We start from the raw sequence: 15,992 nt of genomic DNA, 5'->3' as shown, positions 1-15,992 counted from the left end.
TCCCAATAACAAAAAGTTAATGCCAGTATGTAGGTATATTTTGAATATACTCGATACTCGATAAATGCCCAACAGACTGCGCTGTTTGAACAGCGTTGCCGTACAGTCGTATGGAGTAAGCATCGCATCTATAAACACAACGCGCATGAAATTAGTTCGATCTACAGCGTTTGTTGTTATTTTAAAACATTCTATTTTTCGGTGTAAATACATATTTGCGCCATGAGCGACAGCGACTCGGATGACACAGATCGCTATCATCCACAATTAATTCAAGGTTTGCGAAGGCTTCAAGGATTATACCCAACTCGGCAAGTCTTGTCAACCGCACTCGGGCTCATTATGGAGGCGCATGAGATGGCCGTCGTCGAAAGCGATGAGGATGAAGATCAGGACGACGAGGAAGAGGGAGAGGATGAAGTCAGGTCGGATGAGGAGCTTGAGGATGCAGCAGCAGAGGACGAGGGAATTGACGACAACTCGGGTGAGGAGGCGGCAGAAGCAATTGAAGAAGCAGCAGCAGAGGACGACGAGGAGGCTAATGACCAAGAGGCTCCAGAATCTGTTAATTCGACTGCAGCAACGGCGGAATCCGTCAATCCTACTGAACCAGCAACAGAACCGGAAAACGATGGACCCACAACATCGCACAGAGCACAGCAGCTGCAGCAACAGCAGCAGGGAGAGGACAATGTGATCAATCTAGATTCGCCCTCGCCACCAAAGAAACGCAAGCGATTGTCCGAGATCGCTGGCAAAGTGACTGGAACGCCAGTAGCGCGGGAATCAATGATTGACGATGATGAAGACAATGGGATGACATGTCCGATATGTTTAGAGTCATGGGAGATGAGCGGTGAACATCGTTTGGTCTCGCTAAAGTGTGGCCATTTGTTTGGCGAATCCTGCATACGACGCTGGCTGATAGAGAGTCAACGTCAGTCGGCGGTGAAGGTGTGTCCCCAGTGCAAGACGAAAGCATCGGGCAGAGACATACGGTGTTTGTATGCCAAACGATTGCGGGCCATAGATCGCACCGAGGAGCATGACATGCGTCGAGAACTGGACGCAGAGCGACGTCGTTGTCAGAGCCTAACCACAGAACTGGCCACCGTCAAAATGGCGCACTCACTGACCAACAGCAAGCTCAAGTCATTGCAGCTGGACTACGATCGTTTGCGGCAAGTGGTGCGAGCTGGCGGCTCCGGTCGCGGTTGCTTTGACGAGGATGGTGAGCTGAAGAGGGTGATTAATCCACTTACCTTGGCTAGCCATCGTCTGTATATGGAGAAGAACTTTGAGATAACACGCGAACCCGGCTGCCGTGTGCTTCTCTATTCGGCAGCACATTCCACGTTGATTGCCTCGCAGAAGAGCGCACAGAACCTCTTTCCTGGCTTTGGAGTGCGTTTCATCGATCCGCTCAGCTTTAAGCCGTTGCATTTTATGCACACCTCGGCACAAATGGTGCGTGATATGGCTTTCAGCGAGAGCCAACATCTGTTGACCTTGGCCAGCCGCGATGTGCGGCTGAAGACTTTCGACATTCGGTCACGACTGTGCGCCGCCGCCTTCTCGGCCAACGACAAACAAGTGTGGGCCTGTGGCTTTGATCGCAATGAGCGTGAGCACTTTTTGTATGCGGGTGACTTGCGTGGCGGCGTCTGCGTATTCGATGTACGCTTCCCGGAGACCATACTTAGCGAGTTTCAAGCTGATGGTGAGTAGACCCTTCTATACGAAACTGGACATCTTTAAAATGGGCTTTAAAGAAGGAGCAGAAGGAGTTGAAACATGAAAATCACTCTAAATTTTAAGAAAACGCTTCTTATTGCACTATGAAATTCAAGTTTTCGAGTTGTGCGTGTATACTATATATCTTCTACTTACTTCTTACTTTACTCTTGTTGAAATAGAGGCTAGGGTTTGTGTCCCAATTATGCTTAGCCTAGAAATGCACCCAACATTTTAAAAACCTCTACTTATTACACGATGATATCCAAACTATGGTTGTTAGGTTGCATTGCATATGACTTACTTTTAATGCTTTCACTTTTCTAACTTTTCAGATAACTTTAGTCCTGTGATAAACATTGCTGCCGTGCCGGCGGGCAAAGTATTTCCTAATGGCGGCTTCCTGGTGTGCCAGTTGAGCGTTGTCAAGTTCTACGAGTATATCAATGAGACGGCCGTTGCCACACGCCTTAATGTGGATGGTCCTTTTCTGTCCATGCAATATGATCCGGTGCAGGAGACGGTGCTATTCTCTGTGCGCTCCAATGCACAGTATCCAAAGTCACGCTTCATACTCGGGCAGCTGGATAAAATCGATAGCACACCGGTGCTGCAGGTGAAGGCCACCATATTTGGTTCGCCTGCCACGCCGGTGATGACACGTGCCACACAGCTGGGCATGGGTGAGAATACGCTGGTCGTTGGCTATTTGCAGGACAACAAGCAGCTGATGATGTACGATATGCGGCGGCAGGAACGCGTCCAAACGATGCCCGTCAATGAGATCGTCTATGACATCTGTCCCGTCACCACATCGACGGGCACATATCTTGCCGGACTGACCGACAACAAGTGTCGCATCTACAAGATCAACAGTTCCACCAAAAATTGATAGCTTGCTGTGCAACTGTGACAATTGACTGTTATTAAGACCATTAAGATAAGCTAAGATTTAGGAATAGTTTTTGTAAGTCAAATGCAGGTTGTCTACTGTTTTCTTGTGTCATTTTATTATAATTTCATTTGTATTACTTAAACATTCTCATGTTCGTTTCACACACACAAACTTTCAATATATAATTATTACATCTTTTTATTCATTTTTTTTTTTGTTATTGTATCACTTTACACACAGATCGTGAACATAATGCTAAATGCTATATATGTTCTATGTATTTTGAAGATGTTATTTTTGATTTCGATTTCAATCTCTAAACTTTGGGAAATTACATACATGTACAATACACACATATCGTAGTTTTGAGTATATTTTCTTTCGACAACAACATAATGAATGTAAGAAAACAAAAAACTGATGATGAAAATGCTGTGTTTACATAAGTTAGATAAATGTTTGATTAATATACATACATATATATAAAGCTATAGATGAATGTTGTATTTTATTTGTATGGTATTTTAATGGGCTGTCAATGGATTGATAGCGATGCGAACTAAATAAATTCCAAGTATCATCGTAAATTGTAGTCCCCAGGACAGTCTCAATGGTTTAAACACACATTTCTTTTGATTTGATTTTTGTTTTTGTTTTTGATGCGTTTCTCGATTTGATTAAATCTAGTTGTTGTATTTTGTTTCATTGTTTTCTTTTCGTCTTGTTTGATTTGAGTCTTTGTTTTTTGTTCTATTAGCCCCCATTTCTATGTAAAAATTGTATCAAAAAAGATCGTTGGTCAAAGGTTCAGCTATATATCTTGTATATATGTATATATCTAGTTATCGTATATGTATATTATGTAGAGAGTGGTGTAGTTGTAGTTGTAGTTGAAAAAACGTCAAATTGTATCTATACTTTTTAAGTATATATATATTTTCATGTGTTTTATTTCGTGGTATATGTTTGTGTTTGTTTGTATTGTGTATTAAGTTTAAAGAATACATTATCATAGATACATGTATCGTATATATACTATATACTATATATTTATGTTTAGTAGAGACGCGTGTGTTTGTGTGTTATATTGTGTATGCTGCTGTGGAGTTAGCGTTAGACTTAAAGAACTTACGAACTTAAATAATTGTCGAGAACTAAATGTACATTGATGTATTCGTTATATAAACACTAGATTCACTTAGGCTAAACTAAACTCAAATTGAAAAGGAGACACAGTGAGTGTTGGGTGGAGTGGAGTGGGGAAAGTGTGGGGAAGAAAGAGAGAAAGTGCCAGAATTGGTTTTTTGTTTTGTTTGTTTGTTTGTTTGTTTGTTGGGGAAGAAGAATGAAATCAACTTTTACAGCACTTTGCAACAAATCGCCAAACTTTGTCATAGAGAGACAGAGCAAAAGAGAAAAAAGATAGAGTCTGCAGTGGAAGTAGAGAGTAGATCGCTTAATCGGTGCGCGCATAACGCGGCACAATATCCTTATCGATCCAGTAATTGCAGTGCTCGTGATCCAATTGTCCGACCGCATCCTGTCCCACAATGATGAAACGACGACGCGAATCAACCGATTGCACCGTGCCATGCGAGACATAATAGTAGAAGAGCTGTTGCATCGCCGAGACAAAGCGTCGCTGTTCCACGGTGTGCGGCTCGTAGCGTCCGAGTATGGCCTGAACGTCGGCATCCACGGTGGCCAGCTGATCCTCGCCCTCGCCCTGGGTGACCACATACATGGGCACACTCGGCTGCAGGCGGACATTCGCGATCAGCGGACAAACGGTGCGAATGTCCGTGATGATGGCCACAAGTGCCGCATAGTTGGTGGCATTGTAGCGCTTGATGATCTCATCGGTTAATCCCATAGCGCCCAGCTGTGAGGCTTGCAGATATTCACGCACCTCCTCCGCGGTCCAGTTGGCATGCAGTTCACGTAGCTTGGGCGTGTGCGCCTCATGCGCAGTGGCTCCCATCACCAGTTTCGGCTTCTGCGATTGGCTGCTGCCAACGGCGGTGGCGGCGGCTGCTGTGGCCTGCTTCCAGGACTCGGTGGGATGCTGCTGCAGTATGACGCCATCGAGCACCAGCCACTCGTGACGACTGGCATTCGTTTGCTCCTGCTGCTTGGGCAGATCGACGGGGAAGTTGAACCAAGTGTCGGGTGTGGCTGCCCACAATTTCTCGCTGGATGCTTCGCGCAAACAGGCGGCATCCTGGCAGTCCAAAGTGGCCATCAAATTCGTATTCATGCGCTCCGATTCCTGCAGTGCTTTGCCAGGATAAACGGCCGAAGCGGACGAGGCCCAGGCACGCGTATAGAGACCATCCAACTGCTTGGAAGTGACCAGCGCCGAGACGAGTGTGGCACCAGCGCGATGTCCCAGCAGTGTGACGGACTTGGCATCGCCGCCAAAGTGCACAATGTTCAACTGGATCCACTTGAGCACGGCAATGATGTCGGAGAGCGCATAGTTGCCCGAGCTGCGCGGATTTGCATCCTTGGTGAGTGCATCCAGCGCGAGGAAACCAAAGACGCCCAGTCGGAAGTTGGGACGCACAAAGATGACATCATGCGAGCGCGAATAGCGAGCCGATGGACGCAAAATACCAGGCGAGGGACCAACCAGCGACTCGGCACCAATCAGCACCACAACGGGCAGCGGATTAGTGTAGCGCACATGAGGCGTAACCACGTCCAAGTACAGACAATTCTCCTCGCCAATGGTGGTGCCGTTGCCCAGTCGTTGCGTGCACACCGTGCTGCCATTGTGAGTTTGCAGTGTGCCGTTCCAGCAGTCCTCGATGTTGTCAATCAATTGCGCCGGCTGCCAGCGCAGCTCATCGAGCGGCGCCTTGGCGTAGGGAATGCCACGGAAGGCAAAGGCGCCATCCTCCTTGACGCCCTCGACCATGCCGCAACTGGTGACCGCCGAGATGTAGCGACCCTCGCGCAATGGCGGCGACGTCAGCGTCTCGTGGGTGAGCACATAACCGATGACGCCCAACAGCAGCAGGAAGAGCAGTATGCCAAACACAATCAAAGCATCGTCCACGCTGCACTTGTAGCCACGCAGGCGGCACCACAGCGACACAGGACGTTCGCGTTCCTCCTCCTCGGCGGCCAGTTTCTGCTCGGCAGCCAACTTCTCATCCTTGAGTTCACTCTTCAGCTCATCGGCGCCGTTGCTCTTGAGCGGTGCACGATCGACGGTGTCTTGATCCTTCAGCGAGTCATCCAGTGTTTCCATCGATGCCAGTCCTGCTTTGCCCAGTCCCAGTTCGACATCGTCGCCGGACTTCTTCTTGGGCAGCATGTTGGCAATGGGCAGCTTAATGGCATTCAGCAGTCCACGCTTTGTGGGCACATCTCCATCCTCGGCAGGCGCAGCTTCAGCTGTGGCCTCTGTAAGAGTTTGAAGATTAGTTTCGTTTTTATTTAGAGTGCAATTGCATTGCAGACTTACCCGACTTGGCGTCCGCATCGCCATTGCTTAGCTGCTTCTTCTCCTGCTCTTTTTGATCCTTTTCGGCAGCAGGTTTGCGCACAAAGAAGTTGCGCAATCGCTGGCCAAGACCGGCGCGTGGCTTTTGTGCCTCTTCAGCCTTGGCTGCTGCATCGCCATTGGCGCCCTTCTCCTCATCCTGCTCCTGCTCCTTGTCCTTCTCGAGCAGTTCACCCTCGGCGCCATCGCCCTCAGCCTTCGGTTTGTTCTTCATGAAGAAACCGGGAAGTTTGAGGCCACCAATGGGTATCTTCTTGGGCTTCACTTCGCGCTCCTCCTTACTAATCTTCTTCTCCTCGCTGTCGCCAGCGGCGCCGCCATTTGACTTGCTGCCATTCTCAGCGGGTATATCGATAATCTCCTCACCGGACTTGGCCTCAGTCGGTTGCTGCTCGGCCTGTGGTGTCGGTGATTTTTTGCCCGCATTGGGCGTGGCTGGCTTCGAGGATTGTGGGCTGGGCGTCTTCTCTTTGGCCTCGTCCTTCTTGTCCAGCATTTTATCCGTCTCCTTGGGTTCGTCCAGCGTCTCTTGGGTCGCTGTTGTTTCAGTCTGTGGTGTTTCCTTCTCCTCGAGTTCGCCCATCTTTGTGTGTTGTGAGTCGATTAGCTTGCTTTAGAGAACTCTCCGTGAATTCTGCAAAATTTAGAGAAGCGGAAATTGTTTAGTAATTATGAAATGAATTGCTGAATTTGTATATTTACTGTTTCTCTGCTAACCTGGACTTAGTTAACTTATTTCTTGGTTGTAACTTGGTTAATCTTTGGTTCGAGATATGTGTTGTTTTTTCTATTTGTTTAGTTGCTAAGCAGCTGGAAGGGATCTAGGATCTATCACGATCGCGTGTTGAGATGCTTCTAGCTGCCGTTGCAACGTTCGATCGACTTTTATAGGAGAATCCCAGTCGACGACGCAGCTGAGCAACGTTAACGCCGGCTGCGCAGTCTGTTCTTTTGTCCCTTGTCCTTTAAGCCGGGCCAAGTTTCTACCTGAGCCAGCCAAGGCAGGACAGCAGGACGGCGGCAGGACGTGCTACCTGGAAAAGCGTCTCAGGTAAGCGTGAAAATTCGCTTGCATTGCTGCCGTATGGCATTTTCCATTTCGGGGCGGGAAGACCGCAAATTTATTAAGCAGCTAGCCAGCTGCGTTGCGCATCTCCTTACCCTGTTCCTCACCTAACTACCTCCCTCCCTCCCTGAGACTGTACCACGCGATCTGTCTGCACTCTACACTCGGTACAACAATACGTGCGCTTCGTCGTATTTCACACATTTTCCCACTTTTAATTAGCGGAAAACTTCGGGTCGCTTAAGAAACCAACGTCCCTTATTTTTGCATTTCCAAGGACATCGGCATCGAGTTGGTCTCAATAATTAACAGTGACGCCGCTGGCTACCAAAATGTCCACCTAACACATTGTCCCAGCAGCACGTATGTCGCAGCAGTTTGCCTAATTGACCGAAGTCCGGGCGACAGAAGTCATGAGAAACTCCTTGCAGAGCACGAAAAACAAAAAAATCTCAGCTCAAAAACTGGGACCATTTTTTAAGGAAAGCATTAAAATTGCATTAGGCGCAATTTGACTTCTGACAGAAATTAAGAAAGTCATTTAGTTGACATTAGTTTGACGTGGAAGAAGTCAATTTTGTGCAGCAAAATATATGGCTAGTATAAAGTTTATACTATTACATATATATGGTATATACTAATACCCATTTTATTACTTGATTTATTGCTTATAAATAGAGTTCATTGATCAAAGTTACATATTATTTGAGAAAACCTAATCATACGGTCCTCAAAGTCTTTAAAAAGTAGTATTAAGTTTATACTATTACATAAATATGGTATATACTAAAATCAATTTTATTACTTGATGATTGATTGCTTATAAATAGAGTTCATTGATCAAAGTTGCATATTATTTGAGAAAACCTAAAACGTTAAAAAGTAGTATTAAGTTTATACTATAACACATAAATGGTATATACTAAAATCTATTTTATTAAATACTTGATGATTGATTGCTTATAAATAGAGTTCATTGATAAAAGAACTTGAGAAAACACAATCATACTGTCAAGATTTGACAAGATTTTATTTTTGAAACTAGATGAGATAAATGAGATGGTCAATTTTATGAAATTGCCTTAGTAAATATTTACTATGTTGAATCATATGCAGTGTTAGCAACTTGTAAACAAAATCTCATGAATGGAAGAGTTCAGAGTGCAATGATCTATCACTTTAAAGTCCCCAGTCTAGCTCTTTTTATTGGGATACTTTAAAAATTGGGACAGTTTTCGAGTTGCAGCTGATAGCAGAAAATAGTGAAAAGATTTAAAAAAAAAACTCAAAGAAAAATCAAATGCAGAACAGAACGAAAAGTTTGCCCTCTACTTTGTTATCAACTTCGACAAACTGTCAAGTTAGTGACACACTCAGAAACACTGGGGAAACAAAGAGGAAGCCTCAGTAAATGCAACAGCTATACGCACAAAAGGAATGGGGAAAAATCAGAGTAGAGTAGGAGGAGAGGAGAGGAGACAGGAATGGAATGGAAAACGATGCCAAGTCGTGACCTCAGTGTAAATCAACCGAAATTCCATTAAAATGTGAACTTAAAGTTCAAACAAGTTGCGTGTCATAATCTGTGGACATTATCATTATCATTATCGGTCTGTTGTGGTCTGGTCAACTGCATGGAAATTGTGCAGCCTGGTGGAAAGCGGCAACGAGAGGGAAAATGCACTAGAAAAATAGAACGTAACGCAACGATGTGGATGCGGATGCGGTGCGTATCGAAAGTGAAAAAGAATAAAACAAAACAAAATGCAGCAAGTGACACACGACATACGAGACACTTGCAACTTGCAACTTGTAACACAATGGCAATCCAATTGAAGCGGATTTTAAAGGCATTAGACAACAAGTCAGACAGAAAACGAAGAGAGAGAGAGACAGAGAGAGAGAGAGGGAGCTAGGGATATGGGGCATGTGGCACGCAGACGTTTGCTTCTTGCCCCTTACCACTCCGTTTGCCAGTTAGAAGAGACTCGTTAACAGAAGCAGGTCAAAGCAATTACAGCGCACTCCAAAAGATACTTCCATTGAACTATCCCACTGCAACAGTCGAGGTATCTATATCTAAAGTTGTGTATCTGTAACTTGCAACAGTGCGTGCGTCGTCTGGGGCGGCGTCTTTATTGCAGTTGCAAAAAAAAAAAACAACGCAGCAGAAGAACCATCCGTCTATCAAGTCGTAAAGTTGAATTCCAAACAGTCATCATTGTTAATTAGCTGAGAAAAGCGTTGAAAGCAACACACTCCCTCTCCCTCTCTCACTCTCTCTTCTCTCTCTTTCTCACTGTGTCCATCCTGTGTCCAGCGTTGGGGGCCAAAGTTGACGCGCCCATTGTCACGCATATTGCCGCTAAGTAAATATAATATATGTTATATCTGACAGGGAATATGCGACAGCGTCTCACTCATGCCACATCCATATGTGGCAAACTCTATAATTTGACTTGGCTCATAAATTAAATCAAATTCGAAACTTGCGTTTGACATGCGATTCCGTTCGGTTTTGCGTTTAATCTTTCTATAATTTCTGTAGTTGTTTTAGTGCCGCACATGAAAATTGCCGTTAAAACATAAAAATTGTACAGTGCTGTTGCGGAGACATTTCTTTTATTTTTTTTTTGGGGTGTCCGCACAGTGACATAAGAGTCGATAAAAGGCACTCGAAATATTTGTTATACAATATTCTATTTTTATTTTCTATTTTATAAAAATTTCATTATATGTTTTTTTCTATTATTTCTTTCTTTCGGTAAACGGCATTCGATTATTGTTTCCTTTCCATATTTTCTAAAAGTTTTATTAAATGTTTCTTTCGGTAAAAGGCATTCGAAATATATTTTATACAATATTCCTTTCAATATTTTCTATAAATTTCATTAAATGTTTCTTACATTTATTGATGCTATTTAGAAAATAGTTTAATTTCAAAACTACTTATTCCAAATATTTTTATACAATATTCCTTGCATTCAATATGTTCCATAAAAGCAACATTTATTGATGCTATTTAAAAGTTCGGTTAGTTTAAAAATTACTCCAACTTTAATAATAAATAAATAAATACATAAAATGTTGCTGTCTTTGGTAACATGATATGAAAGGAGAGCACAACACTTTTATAATCCTCGTTTTTTAAAAATTGATTTGGTGTAAAGAAAGTTTTAGAAATTTTGAGAATAATTGAGAATTCGTTATAAATTTTGAAGTGTCATAAGTCGAAGAAATTTTCTTCCATGCCAAACAACATAAAATATAATCTTTCTACTGTAGCTTAAAATTAAATCGATTTAATACAATAAAAGATTTAAATTTTGAAGCATTTACTGTTTAATGTTTTAAATGCAAATATTTCCTTTTCTAAGACACACCAATTAATAGTTGTGCATTACATTTTAAAATATTGGATTCGTTACTTAGCAAATGGAATTTGTACAAAGGCAGACAATTTAATATTCCCTTGGGCCGCTTTTGTCATACTTTTGCACCACAGTGCAGCGCTAAAAAGCATGCAACACAAACGCTAAGCCGCACATAAAATGTAATCCCTCCCCTTAAGCCGCAGAAAAACAATAAAAAACGCAGCAACAGCAACGACAACTATGCCTAGACTGGGGCTGAACTTTAATCAAGTATATAATAAATTTGGAATATCTGCGGAACATGTCTGAAAACACTTTGAAACGCATAAAAATGCAATTGTTGTGCACACCCAATGCGACTGAGAACAGTGGGAAACTGACAACTGCTCAAATTATGTTTGTTGTTGTTTAGTTGTTGATCCTAACTGCCAACAAAGGCGCAACCTGTGATGATGAAAGAAAGGGACACACACTAAAATTCAGTCGAGCATGAAATAAAATTGTAGTAGGAAATGACAGTAGCACTGCGACCGGGGGGTAGTTAGTATTAGAGAAGGGAAGGGAAGGGGAAGGGTGTTGGTAGAAAAAAAGCAATGTTTATTATTAATATCAGCACTTTGTTGTTGTTGACTAACTCACGCGTTTCTGCGGCATATTTGAGGCACTACCTTTGACCGCCACCCGCCAACAGATGGCGCCAGTGTTGTGGCGTGCTGACATGCACTAAAATATCGGACTTTTCCCTTTGAGTGTGGGTGTTGTGCGAACTGTCAAACACCACAGAGTCTAATATACAATTAAACAGGATATTTGAAGAACACATATACAACATAGGGTCGCAGACCCATTAAAAAGCATGATAAGAATCAATTTTGAAGCGAGGCTTCAACCTGCACTTATTATAAATACGAGTGCATATCGATGCGGGGGGAAAAGTTGTCTAGACAGCCGCAGAGAAATGTAATTAACGCGGGTGGAGAAATTGCGAGGTGGCAAGTTCATTTAGGCGCCACAGGCAAATTAGAGTGCATCCTTTGCAGCACGGACCAGCTGCATGGAAATTGAGTTGAGAGGCAGGCATAAACGAACCGCAATCAGCGGCGTATTCAAGCAGTTGCCAAGGCCTAAAGCATTTTTCAATTTGCAACTCATATTTCAAACGCGGTCGCCTCGTAACGAAGTCAATTTGTCATCCGGACGCCGACGATGAGCGGCGCGAATGAAGAGACTACTAAAAAAGGGCCAAAAGAGCTACGACAGCTAACAAGCTAGGGTTCTGGCCATAGTTCAAGTACAAATGCCCTGAGGCAGTGGCAGCGTCAGCGACTGTGTGTATCTATGAGATACAATTTATTAAATGTTCCGCCCGCTTGAAATTAACTTTTTTTTTATATTAGCATTCGCCAGTTTTGTTGTTGTTAATTTCATGGCGATTTATCATCAAACAATCGAGCGGGGTTACTGACTGATGGTGGCAGAAGTGAGTGGCAGCCACACGTTGCATGATGATGTTGATGATGACGATGATGAGCAGCTAATGAACTTGTGCCATTTGTCGATTGTTTGCCAAGTTTTCCAATCAAAAACCCAGAGTTCATTTACTCGCACGTGTCTCCACATCGGGAGGATGTGGAGCAGGAACAGAAGCAGCTGCTCAGCCATGCATAAAATGTAAAACAAATAGACTCAAACCTGAATCCTGCACAAACCACAGGCGACATTGTGGTTGACGCCTTTCCTGTTTTCCTGCTTTCCTGCTGCACGTGCAACACTCGCCCGGAGACGTTTACTCGTTATGTCCTCTGATAGATGCCTATCTCTGGGGCAGGTATAAACCTAAACCCAGCGGAAATTCACGAAGAAAAGGGTGCACAAGACTCGAAGCGACAACGTCAACAGAATTGAGGCGCCATTTCGCTGGGGATTTCAAATCAAAATCAAACAAAACGAGAAGGACTCGAAATTGTTATGAATTTGTAATTGTGCGCAAGGGACAATAAAAAAGAAGAAACTCTAGAGTGTGAAATATGGAATACTCTATTCAAACAAAATAAAAAGAGAAGTGGTCTCATATAAGTCAAAGACCAAAATGCGAAATATGAGCTACAAGAAAAGTGGAAGTTGAAAGAAGAAAAACTTCTAAAAGAATCTTTAAATCCACTTAACTTAAAAAAGTGGAAAAAGAACTCATAACTTAGAAAATATAATATTTTCATTACAACTCATATTCATATTCTATCCACCCTTGAAATATTGTCATCCTAGTCAAAACCCACCAATTTCCCTAGAACTTCTTTACAGAGTATTCGTGTAGATGTTTCCTTTTTATTTTCGGGAAACTTCTCGATCTAAATGCACATAGAGAAAATGTTTCGGTTCGCCTTATCTCAACAATGGATCAATGTAAGATTTTATTGCGCATTTCGAGCAAACAAAAAGATATCGTTTCGAATTTCTAAGTATGCTTCCATCTCCCTCACGCACTCACGGCCTCAAGGATCTGTGCGTTGTTTGATTTTTTACGAGCAACAGAATGCGATAAGCCAAAGATTGGACACGACAGATAAAAGGCAAGAGACAAGCCAAAGACTCAGCACAACTGAAAGGCACCACAGGACCACTCCAATATAATATGCTGTCCCATCGTGTTTTGAGTTCGGAACCATTGCAAACGATCGTTATGTGTGTTTTTTTTTCTCCGTCATTTCGTTTTGGACTGTTTACTTTGTGTGTCAACAGTTGGACATGGAAATTTATGAGTTGTGCCAATGGTTGCCTCATTAGTCAGTGTCAATAGCTGAGGGACAGAGTCAAGTCGAGTCAAGAGCTAGAACCAACTATTAAGACAACAACACACCAATAGAAGCGTCAGCAGCATGTGAAGCATTAGCCGGATTGTTGAGGGATTTACAGCATTGGAGCTGGAAAGGGGGGCCGGAAAAACCTAATTGAAATGAAACATTTGACCGTGAACCCGAAGGAAAAGAAACAATATTTTGTGTTTAGGGGCACACACAACTGTTGAGCGTCGTCGGGTTTTTTGTTTATCTTTGCATTTCGGGAAAGTGTTGAAAATATTGTTTAGTTTGAGGTTCGGTACCCTTCTCAGCTCCACACTCCCGCCACATTCTCCTCCTCCTCCTTGCTCCCTTCCTCCACCAGTTGCCACACCAAATGAGTGCTATCAAAACCTTTTGCCAGCCGGGTGTAAAATTAAAGACTCTAATTGTTGTTTACATTCAAAGTGAAAGCCTTGTGCCGCCCCGTGACTTCAACAAACATTGGGGACCCTTGCCACGCCCCTTCAATTCCAATTTTGAAGTAATTTTTGTTGTTGATTACGCAGTGTAAAGTCGGGGGAGAAAAATGTGAGCAGTGAAAATGATTTGGTAGCGCGGCTTTTTGTCTTTGAAAAAAAGCTGGCAAAACAATGCCCCAACAACAACAACTAAAGAGGGTGGTGGGGGAGTTTGTGAAGAAGCTCCATACTGGAAAAGTCTCGGCCCAATAAATCTTTGACGCATGGAAGTGGAAATGCAAATGTTGCGTCTTCAGTTTCCCGACTCCCGACTCCCAACTCTCGACTCTTCAACGACGCCCACTCCATCTCACTCAGCTGTCAAGTTTAGCCTTTTGTTGTTGTGATTTTCCTCAAGTTTTCGTTTCTTTTATTTTCATTAGGTTTTTTCTTTGTGTGTGTATGTTTTCTCTTTGTGACGATTCCCGGAAGTCATTTGGGCTCCTATATCTTTATCATCATCATGATTATTGTTGTTGTTGTTGCAGCTGAAGCTGGAGCACAGCTGCCTAAGAATTTGGCTACGTCTCGCAGTCTTAATTGCCCTCGCCTATTAATTTATTATTGAATTATTGTTGCCCCGTAGGCTTAAGATACCATTTCGGGATTTCTTTTGCTGTGCTTTGCATAATAATGAGCCCCAAATTTGATATTTTTAGAACGAAATTTGAGCATACTTTCAAAGAGGTAATGACCGAGGCATCCAGAAACATATATACACATATTTATATTGGCTTTGACATTCGCTCGGTTGATAGATTGAAATATTTCAATGACATCTGAGGGGCTTAGCGCGTTATGTTTATGAAATGTTGAAAAGGATTTAACATAGATTTGTTGAGATCTCTGTTCCACTGATGGATGTGCTAATGGAATTGTTCTCGACACGAGCCGCAAGAGGGGAGCGAAGCGTAAAGAAATGTTTTAATGGAGGGAGTAATGACACGAGCTATTAGTTTGAAGATGCATCAGCTAATGGAGATGGGGTCGGTTAAACTGAGCATATAACATCTAAGATATGTGAAATGAAAGCATTCTCTAAGCAAGAATCTTCAATGAAATCTGAAAGCTATGTTCGAGAGTTATAACGTAAAACAGTATTACTGTACATAAAAAGAAACTCAGGATTTGGTTTGCTGATAGGAATTGTGGTTGATTAAAAATAAATGTATGATTTCGCAAATTAAAATAGTACTTTCGGTGACCCATATTGTACACAATTTTTTTTTTAAATAATATTTTTTTACAAAATATAAATATAATATAACTTTAAAAATTACTTATTAAATTAGTATAATTGTAAAAATCCCTACTTCACTTAAAAATTTCACTATTTAAAAATCCCTACTTCACTTAAAAATTTCACTATTTAAAAATCCTCACTTAGAAATTTTACTATTTACTTTTTAATTCGGTGCGTTTTTCTAAAAAATTCTTACTTGTTTTCCTTTGGTTAAATTATGGCAAATAGGAATAATCCGAGTATGGAGCATGCAGCGAACGAATCCGAATCCAATATTCAATGGCGATTTCTGCAGGACACTCGTGTTGAGTGTGTATAATAGCAGGCACAGATTTCTGCTTTATTGTTTTCAAAATTGCACACAAAAAACTCTTTTGGCCAATTTAATTTGCCTTTTTTCTTTCTCTTGGTCGTTTACACTTATTTTAGACACGATTTAGGCAATAAGAATATAGGAAAAAATATCCTTCACATAGCCGGTCGCAATTTTTTTTGTTGTCTGCTTTTATTTCTTTAGATTACTTGTGTGTTTTTTTTCTTTACTTTTGTCTTGTTGAAGGGGAAATGGGAAATGAAGAGAGTGGAAAAGTGCTCGTCGCGTGCGCGTTGCTTAAGCAGAGGAACCGAAAGCGTGCGGCGTCTAGCAGAGCGTGGCTCAAACTGGCGGCCAACGACGCCGAACCAACAGCGCTGCCAGCATTCAAACTGGAAATTGGAATTGTCGGCATACGTGCTCACGCTCTCTTATTGCCTTTGTATGCGAGCGCTCTCTCTCCCGCTGTGCTTGGCGCTCACTCACTGGAAGGCAGGCGAAGTAAAATGCACAAACAAAACAGAGACAGCCATTGCAGCCGGCATAGGGGTTGCCCAT

At 42.7% G+C, this 15,992-nt stretch overlaps 2 protein-coding genes across 2 annotated transcripts; one reads left to right on the top strand and one right to left on the bottom strand.

Moving 5' to 3' along the window:
- The first annotated feature begins 26 nt into the window (after positions 1-26).
- On the top strand, positions 27-3,193 carry LOC132793539 (E3 ubiquitin-protein ligase RFWD3). Its single transcript, XM_060803509.1, has 2 exons — positions 27-1,720; positions 2,070-3,193. The coding sequence occupies exons 1-2, from the start codon at positions 223-225 to the stop codon at positions 2,624-2,626; spliced, it is 2,055 nt and encodes a 684-aa protein (XP_060659492.1). The 5' UTR covers positions 27-222; the 3' UTR covers positions 2,627-3,193.
- A 752-nt stretch (positions 3,194-3,945) lies between these two features.
- On the bottom strand, positions 3,946-15,786 carry LOC132793538 (neurotactin). Its single transcript, XM_060803508.1, has 3 exons — positions 15,318-15,786; positions 6,102-6,774; positions 3,946-6,040 (listed from the first exon to the last, which is right to left on the bottom strand). The coding sequence occupies exons 2-3, from the start codon at positions 6,721-6,723 to the stop codon at positions 4,086-4,088; spliced, it is 2,577 nt and encodes an 858-aa protein (XP_060659491.1). The 5' UTR covers positions 6,724-6,774; positions 15,318-15,786; the 3' UTR covers positions 3,946-4,085.
- Between the last annotated feature and the right edge of the window lie 206 nt (positions 15,787-15,992).

This window comes from Drosophila nasuta, chromosome 3 (assembly GCF_023558535.2).
Source record: "Drosophila nasuta strain 15112-1781.00 chromosome 3, ASM2355853v1, whole genome shotgun sequence".
Lineage (NCBI taxonomy): Eukaryota > Metazoa > Arthropoda > Insecta > Diptera > Drosophilidae > Drosophila > Drosophila nasuta.
Note: the sequence above shows the minus strand (reverse complement) of the source record. Positions and strands in the feature narration are given on the sequence as shown.